Here is a 19,308-nt window from a genome sequence, read left to right as displayed (position 1 = left end):
CCGAGTTCCCTAAACAGGAAGATAACCTTAACAAACAAACAGACAAACAAACAAACAAACAAACAAACTAAATAACAATCATGTATTACCTCCAGACATTTGACATAATCCTTCATTTGACCCTGGTAGAGTCGATTGATGAGATCTTCATTCTCTGTATTCTTGAACTTTGTTTCCAAGGCATCAAACATCACACGACACAGCTCCTGTACGTCATGCTGATGCCATGCTGCACAATCAATCAACAACACTTAACCATTATCATGTTCATTAATTGTTCCCTTTATGAAAAACATTCAACATACTAAACATAAAAATTGGTATACTCCATTTTGAGAAAGAGGTTATAAAAAATGTATAAGCACTGTTTCTCTTTTTAAAATTTTCACGTTTTCCAATGTCTATATTTTCACAAAAAGCTTTCAACTCTATAGATAAAACAGAGTAACACTAGCTAGCGGTTAGTATTCAACGTTCAGAGGTACAGATGTCATACATGTACCAGTAGAGTACAGAGCTTTCCTAATAACTAAAGGCCAATACAAATGCCCATTAATAATTTAGTGTCTTATTTGGTTTTTGCCCTTACACCCATGTGTCCGAGTATACAGACATCTGCTCTAGCATGGCAGACGTCATTGGTTAGAATCCCACATGAGTGATATGCCTGTGGAACTTTTTTCACAAAAGACATAAGGGCAAACAAAAATATTATATTCCTCATCCCATCTATTAATTGAGTGTTCTAAAATTTTCTGATAGTTCCCAATTTTTTTTTAAACATAAAGCAAGAAACATCCTTTTCTCAGAGGAGTATATTAGGCATGACATGTACATTACTTTGACCCTTGGCAAAATGTAGGACAATTTGATTGAGTACAAGGGCCAATCCTAATGTATGCTTAGTGTAGGCTTAAATATAATTTGAAGGATTTTAATCACAATTTTGCTGATTTTTCAGAAGGCCTGGTGTATACATCATCGTTTTTTCACCTAATCTGCAGCATAACATACCTTCATTACTATCCCATCCAAAGCTTCTTGTAACATCATAAGTCTCAATGGATCGTTTGGTACTCGTCTGAAGTTGAACAAACAATCTTTGAAGTTGATACGGGATGCTCTTAGTTGCATCTTCAATGGAGTCATCAAAGCACCATCTTAAGAAAGAGAAGATAAATGATGACATGGTGTGAGGGCAAAGGTCAAAGGTCAGAATATAGTTGCTCAAGGGCTAGAAAGATTTGACAAGATATCATAACCAGGTCTAAATTCTGATATAATATGTGTCAAGGCACTGGACACTATTGTTAATTACTCAAAATAATTGTTAGCATAAAACTTACTTGGTAACAAGCAATGGAGAGCTGTATAAGACATTGTGAGAAACGGCTCCCTTTGAAGTAGCGTAATTTTCGAGAAAGAAGTAATTTTCAGCTAAAATATTTGAATTTGATTTCGAGACCTCAAAAGTAGATTTCAAGGTACCGAAATCAAGCATCTGAAAGCACACAACTTCGTGTGACAAGGGTGTTTTTTCTTCCATTATTATCTTGCAACTTTGACAACCAATTGAGTTCAAATTTTCACAGGTTTGTTATTCTGTGCATATGTCGAGATACACTAAGTGAGAAGACTGGTCTTAGACAATTACCAATAGTGTCCAGTGTCTTTAACAAAATAAGGAGATAACTGACCTGTATAAGGCATTTCTGAATTCTGGTGTCATGTAGAGAGTCTGCAAGAGACTGTTGAGGTAACACGTCATGGCTTGGTTGATCAGTCCAACATAACCTGCACATTACAAAGTGAAATAACATGCATATTCATAGGCGATTTGAAAGTGCGGCTGCCAATAACAAGCATATTTTGTTTATTCCTGATTTTAAACCATGTACACCCCATGTATCAATCTAATTTGCAAGGCAAAGTGGGGTGTCACAATACAAATCACTATGGTAAAACTGACAGCTCATTATAAGATCAATCTTAGCTCATTGTGAAATCAAGCCTAGGACTTGATTACAAACTTAACATGGTTAACTGTGACATTTAGGCATGTAACCTGTTTGTGAAGCCAGCATTTGTCCATGGTTTGCAAAGTTTGTTCTTACACAGCTCAATGGCTCTTTTCGAAACCGAAGCTTCCGCTTGGTCTTCAACTTTGTCAACCTCGGATTTCAAGTCTGAGCTCAAGCTGAAGCTATGATTCACAAAGGGCCTATGACACTGTAACCCGATCACTGAGGCCATATTAGAATCAGGGGCTACTGCTACAGCTAAGACTGTTGCGAAGAGTGTTGCTGAGGACATCTAATACTTTCAACACATGAAGCGACAATCCAGCCAAACGCAAAGCCATAGCTGCCAGACATAAACTAAGCTTGCTTTAAGATGAGAGGCTAGCCCAATTCCTGTGTCTAGCAAATGTTACGGGATTCTATGTCTGTCTTGTATCAGAGATTAAAGTAGTGACAATTGGAGTACAATTATTGGTCCTATAGGCACCAATGTAATTTGAATACGGATGCACCGGATGTAAGATTACCTGACTCTGACTTGGATGTGACCGACGATGCATAACTATAGTTATAGTCAGTAAACGGTGCGCATGTATCTACAGTAGGTGCTGTGATCAGCGGCTGGTTGTCACTGTCTTCATTACATGCTGCTGCGGCTGCCATAGCGGCTATGTTATCATCACCATTGGTTACTGTGATCCCAGTAGCACCAGCCTGAAAACAGTATACAAAGACTATCAGTGTCAATCATTGGTGTTGGAATCAGACAAAGTTAAGAGGGTCACTTATCAAAAATGAAATCATGAATCACACTTTCATGTTTGATGAAGAATCTCTTCAATTCCGAGTAAGTCATATTTAACAATGGTGAGTTCAGGCCTTGAACTTTGCTCTTGAAGAGGCACAGCAATTTCCCTCCGGTAAGGGGGCACTTCTATGGGGAAAATGTAAATTTGCGTTTTTAATTTTGCAAGGGACCCTAAGCAAAAGCACAGTGCGTTTTTAATTTTGCAAAGGGACCCACAGCCATAGCACAGTGCAACCACAGCAATGGGAGACTTTTGAAACGATAGGCAGCAGACATAACAGTATTTTTTTGCAGCTCTGAGCGTGCGTGCACATGCTCAGTATTGCGCACTCAGGTCTGAGCACGCGCACTACTAGTGAGAACTGTGAAAAAAGTCTACCATTGCTGTGGGTCCCGTGAGTTGTTTCAAAGCCTGTGGGTTGACTTAAGCTTGGGCGATATCGAATTATTTTATTCACGATATATCGCCGATAATATATCGCGATATTCAATATAATCGCGATTAATTAAATTTGACATCATCAGTCTTCACACTCCCAGTGAAAGTTGTAGAAGAGACAGTCATAGCATAAGAGAGGTGTTATAATGACCTATTCTTCTGGTTTTACTCCAAACCTATGGGGTGCAAGATGTCTCAGCTAGGAAATACATCGCGATATTGCAATACTTAATCGATATCGCAATAATATATCGATATTTCGATTAAAACCAAATCGAAGCGATATTGAAATCGTTTCCAAATTAATATCGCGATATTCGATAATATCGTCATATCGCTCAAGCTTAGGTTGACTTGGAACAATCTCACTTGTTATCATACGTGCAATACTTACATTAATAGGTATCGGTTGGATTCCATCCTTGTCTTGGATCTGAAAGAAGTTCCTCTTGTTACCAGGTAAAAGACCAGCATCCCTGAGTGTAAGGAGGCTGAGCTTGTTCATTATAATCTTCCAAAATAAAGACAAAATTCAGAAAATATTGAAATTAGATCGCCAAGATGGAAGACCCCAGTGGGATGAAATTATTTACAAAAAAAAAATATCTTGAGGATTTTAATTTTTTTTAAGGATTTAAGAAAGGGTGAGGGTTAAGCGAGTGAAGAGGTCGAGGAATTAAGAAAGAAAAGGCAATTGCAATTGTCTTTGGCATTTCTTGTCTTCCAAAAACATGCGGGAGGGGCGGTGCTTTGTTTAATATTGTTCAGACAAAGAAACAGTAAAGTAAAACCGTTATCATGCGATCCTATTAAACTGTCCGTCTTCTGTATACCAAGCACTGTTTTCAGGCTTCATCCTTGCACTTGATATATCGAGTATATTCGATATTGAACTTTCGTTGTATCGATAATTAAAAAACCTGAAATCAACGGACGTTACCTCCTGGCTATCATTTCCACCCTTCTGCCAGACCAGATTAAATGTATCTGGTTCATAGTTGGCCTGCCGTGCTATCTCTTCACACAGCTCCTGGACAGATACATGTTCCTGTAGATTGATGGTAATCTTACATTGGTTCCACTGGGGATTTGTGATATCATGCACTATACAGAGTACCAGTTGGCTGTCAGCAGAACTGTGGTCCTGAAGTAGAGAATGGAAAGTTATCATTAGACACAGGGCTCAGTCAGGTAACCCTGATATAGGAGGGACCCAACCCAAGGTAAAGGCTATTACGCATGTTGGACGAGTTGGTCCTTAAAAAGCGTTTGTAACCGTTTTTTATAAAATGCATGGTTGGAAAGATGTTTTAAAAGTAGAATACAATGATCCACACAAATTTGCCTCGAAATTGCGTGGTTTTCCTTTTACTGTGCAAACTAACACGGTCGGCCAGATGTACCAAAGAAGAACCTAAGAAATAACCTTGTTTGTTTAATGAACAACTGTAGTCACTGTACAATGTATATATACGATAATATAAAAAAAAACATGTTTTTTAATTGGATTGTATTCGTAGAAATCAAATAAGCTAAATTTGGGCATGCACAAATTATGCGCTTAAAATTAACCAACTGCTTGTTTGATTTGACACCGCACAACTGACATAAATGTAGTCAGTTGTAAGAACCTGTGGTGAAACTTAAGCAGATTTTTTCGTTCTCATTCTCATAGGCTCTACAAACCTACATTTCCTTGTATCAAAATAACATGTGTCATGGCCGAGCGGTAAAGAGCACCAGATTCAAGCTCTGGTGTTTGATCAGCAGAGTTTGGGTTCGAGTCCCGGTTGTGACACTTGCTCTGTAAAATTGGGGAGGTAGTGCTTTCTGCTCTACCAGCCAGGCTTCGGATTAATGATACCCAAGCCTACATCCATACGGACTGTAAAGGGGGTAACCCTGTTTTAGCCCTAGGAGTAGGTGGCAACGGCCTCTCGAATAAAACAATTGTAGCCCACACCTTGAAGTGGCCTTCAGGCCTTGTGTGTCTGGGGACTTGCGTAAAAAAATAATAAAAAATAAAAAACAGCTTATCTTGTTAATCAGTTAATCACAATAACAGTTTTATCTTGTTTTAAATGCATGTCTGTATGCCTATCTTATTTTCTTATAATAATAATGAAACTGAAAGAAAAACTCAGTTCAGCTTACTTGTTTTGCATTCAAGTAAATTTGGTCAAATGCCCTTAGTTACCTCACGTGTTCAAAGATAAGTCCTGCAAATTGTTATTCACCTGCACATAGTCACCTATAAACTAATAATTTTGTAACTCTGTGCTCTGCTGTAAGCTTACCCTTTAAAAAAGAGATATTAGAAGCAACTTTCAAAGCAATTGGTTTGTTTCAGGGTGTTTTTTTTTCCGTGTAGAGAATTACAGCCAGCATGTAATTGTTATGTCTCATCACTTGCCCCTATATGTCAATACTACATCAGACCCAAGCGACTACTCATACAGCGTCATCACGTTTCACCTGTCCTTCTTTATCCTTCACAATGACTCAGGACTATTATGCCTGGATGTCTCATACCACCAAAAGCAATGTCTTATTGTCTTCAGCTTGTTTTCATTGAACTTTCAAACTTACAAATCCCATCAATTGGGAAGATTAAAGAGGTGACTGATAAAAAATTGGGGTGGGCAGGTTAAAAAGTTACCTCAATAACAATGAAGTACACCTATAAAGCCGTACTGATAAACCTGAGGCACAGGACACCTACGCATATTTCATGCCTTAAAAAGTGTTGTGTTTCTCAGCACAGTTGTCCCGTCGGCGATAGTGATACAGGCATGAAAAGGCCAGGGTTTTTAAAGGTTGAAAAGAAGCTGATGGCCAAAACAAAAATTCTTGTTGACAACTTTAGTAAATTGGCAAGAACTTGTATGAAAGAAGATGTCAAAATATTTGTTTAAGGAGTACACATCAGTTATCAGTAGTGCCCCAGTTACAATGTTAGATTTGTTTTCACATTTCTGTATCCAACAGCCACTTTTTCACTTTCCTCCCAGCTATCGAAACGTGGACGGTAAACCCTGTGTCTGTAAATTTAATAAACACCTTACTAGCCTTGCTCAAGGCAGTCGAATTATTCACTTCGAAAAAAGACCGCCGCTGTATAAAAACCCACCCGTATTCACTGTGCGTAAAACCCACCCGTATTCACTGTGCGTAACATCGCACGACACGATGCCCCCGTACACTATCCGCATGCGGAGGCCGTCAGGCCGACAGCCTTGTAGGATCTGTGTTGAAGCCACTGACCTCATTACTATAATAAGCGAAGAGTTCCCACGGTCAGCTCATTACCATAATGCCCGCGAAAGACGAGACATGTTTACCTCACACACCACCACCACGGACGCATGATAGGGTCCAAAGGTCGTGATAAGGGAAGTGCGTGATTGGACGTCAAAATGAATAACTCATTTGCCTCACATCCTGTGTTGTCTGATAGGTCTGACGAACGATATACATATTCATGAGCTGCATACTAGCATATCCTCGAGCCCCCCAATTTCGTCCACTATTGGAATTCTTTCAATACAACACATTAAAACGGGAAGATACAGATCCGACAAGGCTGTCGGCCTGACGGCCTCCGCATGCGGTTAGTGGTGTACGAGTGCGATGACTTGTGTGAACAGTATTCGTGCGATGTGACAGCGTGTATACGGGTTGGTCATTCGGTGTGATCGCACACACCATCCACAGGGTATACGGCGGGTGGGTTTACAGCTGCGTCTTTTCGGAGCGAATAATGCAACTGCCTTGAGCAAGGCTAACACCTTACATTTTTGTCTTTTACTAGTTTTAATAATATTTTAGGGCAAATAAAAAAAATGCCAGTTGAGCATCCCCGCCCGCATCCTTTTTGGGGGCCGCATCCGGTTTTGTTACTATTCAATAAAAAAAATTCAGATAATAAAAAAAATTGTTGAATCCATCCTATCAAAAGGACTGGCCCAGGGGATGTAGCTGGATGCTCTTGAACCCATCTAACTGTCCGTTTCATAAATGCCTACCACCCAGCAAATCTTTTTAAAATACTAATGGAATAATCCGACCCTGTTAAACCCGGGTCCTCATGAAGTTAAGTTTGTGGTGGATTCAAGCTGAAGAGTTGGTGGCTTGTTAAAACAAAAAACAAAAAAGCCCTCATCCTCCTTTTTTTCGAAAATCCGGACGATCAACTGGTATTTGATCAGCAGGGTGTGGGTTCGAGTCCCCAGCCATGACACTGTGTCCTTGAGCAAGACACTTAACCATTGCTTCGTCCTTCGGATGGGACGTAAAGCCGTTGGTCCCTTGTGTTGTGTAACGCATGTAAAAGAACCCAGTGCACTTATCGAAAAGAGAAGGGGTTCGCCCTGTTGTTCCTGGTTGTGGCTGCTTAATGCGCCGTAGCACCTTGTAAACCCTTATAAGGTGCTAAATAATTGGGTCTCAGAATTCATCACTGCAATTACCTATCTTTCTGAAAGTTTGTATATACTCAGCGCCTTGAGTACCTTGTTTGGTAGATACGTGCGCTATATAAGACTTCGATATTATATTATTTTTTTCTTTTATTTGGCCTTACTATTAGTTTTGTATAAAACTTATTATATAAGAATAGAATTTAAATATGCATAGCCTTATTTTGTCAAAAGGGGTGTTACATGTACAAGGCAGTGGGACATGTGTGCGCTGTCCGTTTACTATGCCCGCCAGTCACTCATATTATGTATAGCGCGCACGCTCAGTCGCACTGCCTTGTAACACCCCTTTAACAGAATGGTTTAGTCCAACTTGGCCGCGGCTCGGCAGGTCCATGCAGTTCAGCGCTTGGTGACCAAAACATTAAGCGTTGAACATATCGGGAAGTCAAAAAACCTACGATATGCAACGCAGGTCCAAGTTCTCAACCTGGAAAATTTTTGACAGTTTCGCTCTGGGATCTGGTAAGTTTTTGTCATTTTTTCAAAAAAATTTTCTCAATGATTTCTTTCAACACAACACCCCTCCAGCTATGAAATGGTAAGTCTCTCCGCCGCCCTCGGGTAAACAACTCCTTACAAGGGAATGCTGTGGGCGTCGCGCGTATCGCGTGATGTGGCACACAACTGTCCTGGCCGTAGCGCTCGACCTTATAAGCAAAGGTGCAAGCAGGCCTGTCACGCCCATGTTTCAACACTTTTTACCGGTCATAAACAAAGGTTTAAACACACCCACGTGACGTGCTCTCCACCAATGGACCATTCCGGCTTTCCACTAAGCTCCGCCCACCGCGCACGTGAGCAAGACATGTGTACGAACACTCCCAATGACATTCTGCACGATTCTGTCGCGCGTGCCAACATACGCACACGCATGACCGGGTTTGTCCGACCACAATCATTGCTGTGATTGGTCACATGGGTGAACGCGCACAGTTTGATTGATAGGCCGGATCGATCCATAGGAATAGCGAAACTGTCAGACTCAGAGGTGTTTATGAATATTAATTAAGGACCCAAACTCCAAAGTAACTTTTTGTCATGTTGATTGTTGTCTCTGCACTGCTGCAGTCTTGGATTGTATAACATGGATAAAGATGAGACTCACTCATGATGAGCATCCCATAAGGTTTATCGCGAATAGCAAAATATCAAGAGAGGGCGCTGTTGAACCCAAAGGTAAAGGCATCGCGTGCGCGAGTCGTAGGAACTGCATAAAAACCGCCCCATATTCCTTCCCACAATGCACTGCGGTTCTGAATCGCGATAAACCTTATAATACTTAATAGAGCATATTGACACCCAGTTACACCACTAAATGACTAAGCTAAGTTGGTTTTGTCTTTGAAGCACTAAGCATGCTAAGTTCAAAGTTGGTTTTGAAGCCGTGTGGGCTCATCCATGACCATGACCATGTTTATGTACAGTTATAAACCAATACAAAAGCTTGAAATTTTGTAAGGCAATTGTACGGCTATTTGCATGATAGTGCGTTTGTTCTTTTCTATGTGTCATCGAACCAAAAAAAAAGTTAAACATAAAAAAAACACCGACAGCAGCTCAGACAGAAGTGCCACCGCACGACAGTGTCGTGACAGACATGAAAGCAAACTAAAATAAAATAAAACCTTCAATAACTATGTGTCCAGTGTTTTCTACCTACCTCTGAAGGGACAAGCTGCTTATTTACCGGAACCATTTCGCTTTACAAGTATCAATCATGAATATTTTTAGACTTCCAAAATGTTCACCCCGGAAATGGTGCGTCTAGCACGCATGAAGTATGACGAAGGTGATTCCCGTATAATATGTGCAGCGCGCAGCAAAATGACTCACAAGTAGCCCAAGCAACACGCTGTAGTTGTGCTGGTTTATCGCTGCTTTAAATTTATCTAAGCGCCCATTTGGGCGTGAAAACTTCAATCAGTCTTCTGATTCTACAATTAGTTTTACTTAAATAAAAATGTGCTTTTATTTAATAAAATGAATTGTTAATTCGCAATATTTAAAATAACTCTTGAGAAAATAATTTTTTAAAATAAAATAATTTGACTTAGTTTTAAATCTGTCTAAAAAAATTGATGCACAGAATAATAATATTGCTGACAGAGCCTTTCATACTCGGTCTTTTGCGCAAGATCTTAATCATCCATCATGAGGTTACTAAAATTTATGTCTTTTAAATCTGCTCTAATCCTCTTCATATTGCCTAAATACTTCCATAAAAATATATATTTATTGAGATAATAGTTTGTTTGTGTCATTAATGCTAAAATGTATTTTGTTAAATGTTTGGAAGACAATAATGTTCATCTGTGAAGCTTTCGTGTTGGCTTGGTTTTTCTCGTTATTCTTCACACACATGCCATACCGTTAGCTGCGTACTACGTGTCTCCCTAGTCTATTTATCTTTTTTGGTAGGACTGGAAATAAGATATTACTATTGATAGAAATGGGTAAAAAAGGATACGGAAATCGTGTCGGACTGTCTTCCCCATGTTTCGGCGATTTGCTATGATTTTCCGTGTATATAATATAGGGTCTACACCGAAAAATGAGTAACTGCTTCCAAAAAAGCAAAATAAAAACTCAACTGCCCCAAATATTTTTGCGGGGATTATTAATAATAATAATAATTGTGGCTTCTTATATAGCGCACATGCCCGTCACTCAGTGACGCTCCTGGCGCTGTAACACAGTATTTCCTGCAAGATGTGGGACTGTTTTTGAAATATGAGACCTAATTCTTATAGCACCATGTAATGTTTTACAAGGTGCTATGGCGCAATTTGCTGCCGATCGGACCAGGAACATCTTTTCAATAAGTGCACTGGGTTCTTTTACATGCGTTACATAACACATGGGACCAACGGTTTAACGTCCCATCCGAAGGACGAAGCAATGGTGAAGTGTCTTGCTTAAGGACACAAGTGTCACGGCTGGGGATTCGAACCCACACTCTGCTGATCAGAAACACCAGAGTTTGAATTCGGTGCTCTTAACCGCTCGGCCATGACACTTTCCCATTATTATTGGAAATAGAAATTGCATCCATTCCTTATGGGATGATGAAATATAGCTCGGAAATCACCTATACATTTGGTACAGCCTACATCTTCAAAAAGAAGTTGAACTTTGTCTTTGATTTTGAAGGCATTTATGATTTAGCCAAGTTTCATATTTTTGAAAGCAATTTCCTTGCACCACAATCGAATTTTGAAAACTGTGGACAGATTCTCGGGTGAAGTGTAAACTAGGCTTACAATGTATATTTGTGTACTCTATTTTGATCACATTCACAGTACACTTATGTTTTTTGTTTTATTTTTACAGTAAAGTGACACGCGAGGCCCTTTACGAGGCCGTGGACAAAGTCGTCAAAGGGAGCAAGGCCAGCAAGAGAGGTTTCCTCGAGACCGTTGAGCTGCAGATCAACCTGAAGAACTACGATCCACAGAAGGACAAGCGTTTCTCCGGCACTGTCAAGTATGGCGTTCTACACTGACCTTTGACCCCTCAACTCATCTGAATTTGCTGCGTTTGACGTCACGATCAGAGAGTTCGGGGTCATGCTGAGAAATCAGTATGACTCTTCTAACCGGACCTCCACCCAGGGTCTTAAAACAACTGGGGAGACAGTTCGCTGTCGAAAATTAAAACGAGCGAAGCCCCACCTCACCAAGACCCAAACCCAGGGTCTTTAAAAAGAACTGGGGAGGCAGTCAAATGCCGAAAAAGTGATGTATTAATTGAGACAGACTTAAAACTTCAGTTGAAGTAAGAATTTAAGTTAATTTCCAGCTTTCTTGTGACTGAACTCGCTTTGTTTTTTGGGGATTACAAATCAATGAACTAAATGCATCATCGTTTTTTAGTTCAGAAACAGCCATCTTTTGCACATTTGATGTCGCTAGTGACTTTTGTTTTTCAATGCTACAACTTGCAAGATCAATGATGAGTATGAAGTATTGCATGTATTACCATAAAAATCATGTTGAAAACACTTTTTATCTACTCTGAGATCTGCTAAAAAAGGAATTACTGCTCTGACTTATTAAGTACTTGTTCTGACGGTCCGTACTTGCCATTATCACATTTTAGTGAGTTCAACTCCAGTACTTTATTCTCACTTCTGGACCTGGGTGAACCTTAAATCTCCTTGAATGTTTTCTAGGCACTCTACTTAATGCAACAGAATATGAGATTATTTGTTAAAGGCTAAGTAAATGTGGCAAACAACTTAAATCATTTGGGTATTTGGCAGGAAGATGAAGTTAAAACAGAAATCCTACTCTGGTCTCCTAACTTGATAATGTTTTGTTTAGGTTGAGGTCCATCCCTCGTCCCAAGTACAGAGTATGCGTCTTGGGAGATCAGCAGCATTGTGATGAAGCCAAGGCCAACAACATTCCTTGCATGGACACAGAGGCTCTGAAGAAACTGAACAAGAACAAGAAGCTTGTCAAGAAACTAGGTAACTTACTTGTATTCCTGACTTCCACATTTATCGGAAATCTGGTCTGTCCTTCTATCTTGCGTTGCCGTTAGAAGTCTCTGGAGTTATCAATGGCCCACACAGTAACTTTTTAGCTGAACAACTAATGCCCACTTGCAGTAGAAAAGGTTGACAAACATATCCATTCACAGCAGTTTCCTCTTTTTTTCCTGTAGAGTTGTATGTTGAAGAATCAACAAAAGTGAAAATATTAATCAAACTTGTTGTCAAACAGAATGTGGTTGATGTACGGTCTCTATTTTCTCTAGAAAATGAAAGGTAATTGATTAACCGTTTAATTTTTTGTTGACAGCCAAGAAGTATGACGCTTTTCTGGCCTCCGAGGCACTCATCAAGCAGATCCCTCGTCTTCTTGGTCCTGGGCTCAACAAGGCTGGCAAGTTCCCCACGCTGGTCACCCACTCTGACCAACTGGTCACCAAGGTGGAGGAAGTCAAGGCAACCATCAAGTTCCAGATGAAGAAGGTATGCTGAAAGAACCATGTGAAGAAGCTTAACATTTTGGAATATGCAAACTTTGCCAGTCAATTCTTGACGGCAAGGCCAAATATGTACTGAACAGAGGGTACTTCTGTTGGAAAATTTGAACTATTAGAACACTTCTAAGCTGAATCAAGGCAAAGGCCATGGCGGAGGCTGTTTGGCCTGGCGTAGTTCCTGACTTTCCGTTATTACAACACATAAAAGCATTGATTCATAAAATTGAAGGAAAAAATTTGTTCGAACTGAAAGAACACGTTGAAAGATATTCATTATTGTTGATGCAAATTTGTAAATCCTGCACTACAATATGAGTCGACCCAATAATTGTATCACTATGTAAACCCTTCACCTATATAAATCGACTGATTCTGTTACCCCCTCTATAGGTCTTGTGCCTTGCCGTTGCCATCGGTAATGTCTCCATGTCTGATGACGACCTGGTCAGCAACATCGCTCTGGGTATCAACTTCCTTGTGTCTCTCCTGAAGAAGAACTGGCAGAATGTACGCTCTCTTTACATCAAGAGCACCATGGGAAGGCCACAACAGGTGTACTAAACCTGCTTCATGAGGATCCATCCATTCAATGGACACTTTCTCATTCAGATGCCCTCCAAACTATTCCAATACACTCTTTTTAAATCATGGTAATATCAACATCTCGGGATATTTTGTAAAGAATCAAGAACATTGTTTTTGGTAATGATGGGATTACATTTATAGTACCTGATTTGTTTTATTGGGGCCTGGTGAAAATACAAGTCCATCAATAAATTCATATGAATATTTTTACAAGGACTATCTCATTGTCTCAAAAAAGTGTTGAATGCTTTATGAAACAGAATAGCTGTGGTCATTACACACTTTTTGGCCCAACTATCCAAGACTACAATTTAATATTTCAGTGGAATTCTGGATACTTCAGTTAATTATCAAGTGATGTTGAACCAAAGCAGGGTGAATAAATGAAAGTGAAGAAAACGCAATGTTGTTTGTGCTGTGTGAACCATTATTTAAAAAGTTGACTGTGTTATCCAATGTTGGGTTGTTTGTTTGTTTAGTTGTTTCTTAATACATGTAATATAATACTAATGAGACTTGCAATGCGCATGTATTATCCACCCTGCGGGGTGTAAGGCGCAGCCAATATTCCTGTATTTTTTGTTAATAGAACAATGGAAATAAAACAAGTTCTATTAACAAAAAATGCAGGAATATTGGCTGCGCCTTGAACACCCAGCAGGGTGGATAATACATGCGCATTACAAGTCTTATTATATTATTAAGTAAAGGATCTGTTGAATACATAAAGGAGTATTAACTGATGTCATATCTGGGATTCTGAGTCATGCATTTACTTCCTCCATGGTTAAAGGGACACACCGGCTGAATTGGGCTATTTGGGCTACAAAATAGAATAAGATATAAATTCAACGGTCTTCCAGGAATGAAGAATAGTCCCTAAAAAAAAAATCATCAAATTTAGCCGTTTTTGAGCATTTTAAGACGAAAACGAAGGTCGCGTTATTGTTCTAACAAAAAAGTGGTACAAACAATCACGTGACCTTCCGGATAGTATTATTTCCAGCCGTCTAAACATAACTTACCAAACCAAATTTAAATCTTTTTGTTTTACAAAATTATTAACGAGTAATTGACAAAAAAGATCATGTATTCAAATTATCGCTACACAATGTAAATACATGTAATAGTGAAAAATCTAACGTAAGATTCGCATTCAAAGAGTCCGTGTAACGGAAGCTTGTTATATGGCCCCACGGCGTGGAGCAATCGGAACGTAAGCGCGCCCGGGTCATATCACGTACCGCACATGCCGTGTCTCGTGGGGGCTTGAGGTGTAATCCAGGGCGCTATGAACTCCCAGCTTGCGGGTCTCGCCGTGAGCTTGGGAGGGGTTGGGAGCCAGACATCAAAGTACATGTTTGTCATTGTGGGTTTGTCAGTCGGTACACCTCGTGTCGATTCCGTTATTTCTTATGATCGCAACGTTCCAATATATTTGTTTCATGGCTCCTAATTTCTTTTTGTTAAGAGTTTTCAGGTAATTAAAAAAGATTGATGATGTCAAAACGTAGGACTACCGCATTTTTTATAATAATAATAATAATAATTTATTTTTAATATAGCGTCTTACATAAAAAAATCTCAAAACGCTGTACAGTGTTTTACATATCATTATAAACATTCAGCTAAAAAGAGTTATATTGACAGTGTTTTGTGCGAGTAGCTTAAAAAATGTTTTACGAAGAAGACAAAAGGGAGGGGAAAAAAACGGAGCCCCCGATCGCAAAATGAACAGGTGAATAATAATTTTGTAAAAGGTTGATACAAAAATAATGATAAAACAAAATTCCCTCAAAGTATTATTTTGTAAAATAAATTTTATTTTTTAATTCTGCAAATGAAGTGTTATTTTTGAGATTGTTGAGGTATTATTTGGTTCAAGGGCGTCGATCGCTACTGAAAAGTGAGGGTGCCGGGCGAGCATGTCTTTAATAAAAACCTTACATTATTTGTACTCCATACCATTTCTTTGACATTTAATTTCTGTGTTACACTTGCTCACTATTTGTTATTTGACCAGGAGGCGAGTAAAAGTGGTTATAATAAACGGCATGAATATAAAATGCATTCAATCTTTTATGATCTTTTAATTTCAAAGTTGAGGTTTTCGCATAAACCTTTGCACTGACGTCATTCAGCCCCCCCCCCCCAAAAAAAAAAAAAAAATGCTTAAAGATGGGGGGGGGGTTGCGCGCAGCGGATTGGCCAAAGAAGAAGCTCATTGCAAAGGCCCTATTGTAAGATATTTTCTTTGAAATTTTAATTTATCACTCATAATACGAATAAATATTTTTAAAGCATGAAACGCTTCATGTTTTTTTTATGCGCAGCGGATTGGCCAGAAAAAAAAGCTCATTTCTAAGGCCCTATCGTAAGATAATTTATTTCATTTATCACTCACAACACGGTCGAATACATTTTTAAAGACTTTAAAAGAGTTTTATTTGTCTTCCCTTGTTAATTCATTTTAAATCAATGTAGGCCTACCTTTTACACTATAAGGCTGTTCACAATTGTGTCTTAGTTGTGGATTTTATAATCGTTTCAATGATATGCCTAGTATAAATGAAACAAAGATGGCCTGACTTCTTCATTTCAAAAGGAGTTAACCCAACGGTTCTTTTCAGAACCACCCCAACTCATTTAGAGATTGTTATTACATGGTGTTACCGCAAACTCTTCTATATCTTATCTCCACCATGCAAAGTTTCAAATCCTACTCATTTCAAAATCATTATCCAAAAATGACATTTTCAAAACGATATAACGTGTCAGTTGCTTTAACACCAGCAGTCATTATGGAATTGTTTATCTACGCACACAAAATTCACAAAGAGCCAAGATTGAGCTTAAGTGCGAATTGATCTTAACTGCTAAGCAAAGTGATGTCACAATCACTGCCAATCAGAAAAAATACATTATCGACTTTATCGACAAACCAAATCTAATCTTGGTTTGCGAAATCTAACCCTGGATTCATAACCCCCCCCCCTGTTTATCGTTATTGTTATATCCCATGTTTGTAAAAGTTTAGCAGAGCAGAGCAAAGGGTTTATTACGAGGGGGGGGGGGGGGGGTGTCACGGCTTTACTTTTTTTTTGACAACATATTTTGATTGTTAGCGCCTTGTTTTTGTTTTTAATTTACACATTTGAAGACCTAAGGTAGGCCTATAGCAGGCGAAATTCAACGGCCGCTTATGTAATTGTTGTAATACTTGATCGTTTGAAACATGTCATGTGTGATGTATATTTTAACATTTTATTCCATATTTCTAATGAGACAGTCAATCAAAAAGTGGGGGGGGGCATCTGATATGCTGTCCCCCCAGTCTAAAAAGTGGGGGAGGACATATCCCCCGCCCCCCCCCCATTCGACGCCCTTGATTTGGTTACGTTCCAAGCTACGTAGATACTCAGCTACGCTTATATTACGCTATAATATCAACAGGTTTGTTTTCAACCCCGAGTCAAGCTACGCTTTGTTCTATACGCAGCTACGTTTACGTTCCAAGATACCCAGCTACGCTTACCTTCCAAGATATGCTTAGGTTCCAAGCTTTGCTTACATTCCAAGTTTTGCTTACGTTCCTTCAAGTTATGCTATAATTACAAACGGTACGCTTTCAATCCTGCGTCAAGTTACGCTTACGTTCTATACGCAGCTACGTTTACGTTCCAAGAAACCCAGCTACGCTTACGTTCCAAGATATGCTTACGTTCCAAAAGATAAGGTTACGTTCTAAGCTACACAGCTACTCAAGCTACGTTTACATTCCAAGTTTTGATTACGTTCCTTCAAGTTAGGCTATAATAACAAAAGGTATGCTTTCAATCCTGAGTCAAGTTATGCTTACGTTCCATACGCAGCTACGTTTATGTCCAAGATATGCTTACGTTCCAAAAATATGGTTACGTTCTGAAAAATATGGTTCCGTTCCAAGCTACGCAGCTACGCGTATACAATCCAATATACGTATAAGTTCCAGTTACGCTATAGTATAATCAAAAGGTGCTTTCAATCCCGAGTCAAGCTAGGCTTACGTTTCAAGATTTGCAGCTACGCTTACGTTTCAAAATACATTCTCACAAGGACGCTTTTGAATCCTTCAAGATTTCCTTCCCCCCCCCCCCCCGAGATAAAAAATTTTTTTACCTTGAAAATTAGTTTCAGTTTGATCAGTTTCATCTGTTTAGCAGAAAATATTGCTTACAACATTTCTTTACTATTTAAAAATTTAGTCGGGCACCAGCCACAAGTTTTCAAATTTACTTAAAATTTGACTGGTAATCAGTTTCTGCTATGCAATAGGCCTACTATTTTGTGCTAAGCAAATTGTTGTGCCACTGTGAAGGCATTATGAAATTGGGCCCTGGCACGTCGGGAGCACGTAACTCCACGTGTAGGCCTAGTTTATTGGTGCCAGGAATGCTTTGTTTACTTGTCATTGTCCCATCATATTCTGGGTTAGTTTATTTGTGTTCTTCGTGACGATCTTTGGATGTACGTCGAAGCACGAATGTCTACCTCCATCGTCGAAGGATTTGCCTGATCCGTATCAACCATCTATAAAAACATTATTTATGATTCTACACCCCTAAATTGCGTAAATGGTGAGCCGGTGTGTCCCTTTAATAGACGGTTGTGGTAAACACGTATGAGCTGGTTCTGCACAATGTGGGGATTGTTGGCTAATGCTTTTAGAGAATTGTAGATTATGGCCAATATAGAAAGTGGGTCTGGGAGGGGTAGTGTCATCACTTTTACTGTGTACTTGCGGTATAGTTTTTAGTGGACTGGTGTGTGACCGGTTAGAAATTTGAAACTTACCTGCTGGCATCGGGACGGCAGCCTGACGTGGTGAGGAGTCTTGCCACTTTCCGTCTATAAAATTCTGAGACAAAAAGACAGCCCAGGTGCACAACTTGATCGACCCACTGCAGCATTAGTTATTCAGCTCACCACGTTGGTTCTGGGTGGGATGTGTTCTTGTCACACGCAAAGTTCAGACACAATCCCATTCACGCTAGCAACTGCATGGTCTACAATACCATGTTCTCCACAAACAAAGAGTATGCATAAAGGCTGCTTCAAATACTACCCCTGAAAGTGTCATAGTGATGATAGAACGCCAGCCGATGTTAAAACTGTACACAGAGAGCACGCGAGCAGACGATAGTCGCATTAAACCCCCGGAAGTGATAGAACATTTTTTGAGAGCGCCCTCACGCGGTCAAAAATACGGCGCATTCAGAAAAAATTAATATTTTACAAACTTTCAATATAAGAAATGATACATGTAGTAATAACAACCCTACTCTTCTGACCGACTCGACTTAGAGCGGGAGTCTGTTATTAGAAAAAAAATGAAAAATCTACGTATACCAAGGATTTACCACTTAACTAAATTATATAAACGAAAATGTTTCTTCAAACATTCAAAATACAGGCCTCTACGCAAAGAAATAAATCATTAAAACAAGATCACAAAACATCTTCCATTTACACAACATTTAATTTTATACTAGGCATTTTCTAAACAATAAAGAGGACCCTTTAATCTGAAAGTTGACTGATTATTACACACTATAGACAATCAATGTGACCTGTGACATCGCGCATGTTTTCAAAAAGAGCCACCGAGCCTGGACTTCCTGCAGGCATGACGGCCTATTGAAGTAAATTTTATATTTTATGGAGATTGCACTGTCCAATTCTCATTAACTGTTAATATGACGAAAGGGGGCACATCTCAAAACTTGTCCAGCTTTCATAACTCTTGGATTTATCTGGAGATTATGATACAATTAATGTCACCTTATAACCAGTTCAGTATCTTGCCCGCCCGACTAGCCAAAGAATGTACGAGGTCACACTTATTGTAAACAAAGGTCACATGGTCTAGCGACGAAGAATTACTTGGGATACTAAAAATAAAAACAACAACCAAAGCTTTAAAAAAGACTGTACAACTTTAAA

The 19,308-nt window shown here is 39.3% G+C and overlaps 2 protein-coding genes across 3 annotated transcripts in view; one reads left to right on the top strand and one right to left on the bottom strand.

The window, feature by feature from the left end:
* The window catches only part of LOC139939442 (ubiquitin carboxyl-terminal hydrolase 47-like), a 29,770-nt gene extending 20,230 nt beyond the window's left edge, over positions 1-9,540 (bottom strand). For both annotated transcript variants that reach the window (XR_011786309.1, XM_071935362.1), the window contains exons 1-7: positions 9,410-9,540; positions 4,209-4,412; positions 3,663-3,779; positions 2,549-2,735; positions 1,698-1,794; positions 1,015-1,160; positions 90-229 (exon numbers count right to left, since the gene is read on the bottom strand). Coding sequence is in view for 1 of the 2 variants with exons in the window: in XM_071935362.1 (XP_071791463.1) it covers positions 90-229; positions 1,015-1,160; positions 1,698-1,794; positions 2,549-2,735; positions 3,663-3,779; positions 4,209-4,412; positions 9,410-9,445 (927 nt within the window). In the remaining variant the exon portion in view is untranslated. The remainder of the gene's footprint in view (positions 1-89; positions 230-1,014; positions 1,161-1,697; positions 1,795-2,548; positions 2,736-3,662; positions 3,780-4,208; positions 4,413-9,409) is intronic.
* A 310-nt stretch (positions 9,541-9,850) lies between these two features.
* Positions 9,851-13,730, top strand: LOC139939859 (large ribosomal subunit protein uL1-like). The gene is made up of 5 exons (XM_071936012.1): positions 9,851-9,905; positions 11,080-11,232; positions 12,072-12,220; positions 12,555-12,727; positions 13,132-13,730. The coding sequence occupies exons 1-5, from the start codon at positions 9,901-9,903 to the stop codon at positions 13,300-13,302; spliced, it is 651 nt and encodes a 216-aa protein (XP_071792113.1). The 5' UTR covers positions 9,851-9,900; the 3' UTR covers positions 13,303-13,730.
* Positions 13,731-19,308: the final 5,578 nt, after the last annotated feature.

Source organism: Asterias amurensis, chromosome 7 (assembly GCF_032118995.1).
Source record: "Asterias amurensis chromosome 7, ASM3211899v1".
NCBI classification, from domain to species: Eukaryota; Metazoa; Echinodermata; class Asteroidea; order Forcipulatida; family Asteriidae; genus Asterias; species Asterias amurensis.
Note: the sequence above shows the minus strand (reverse complement) of the source record. Positions and strands in the feature narration are given on the sequence as shown.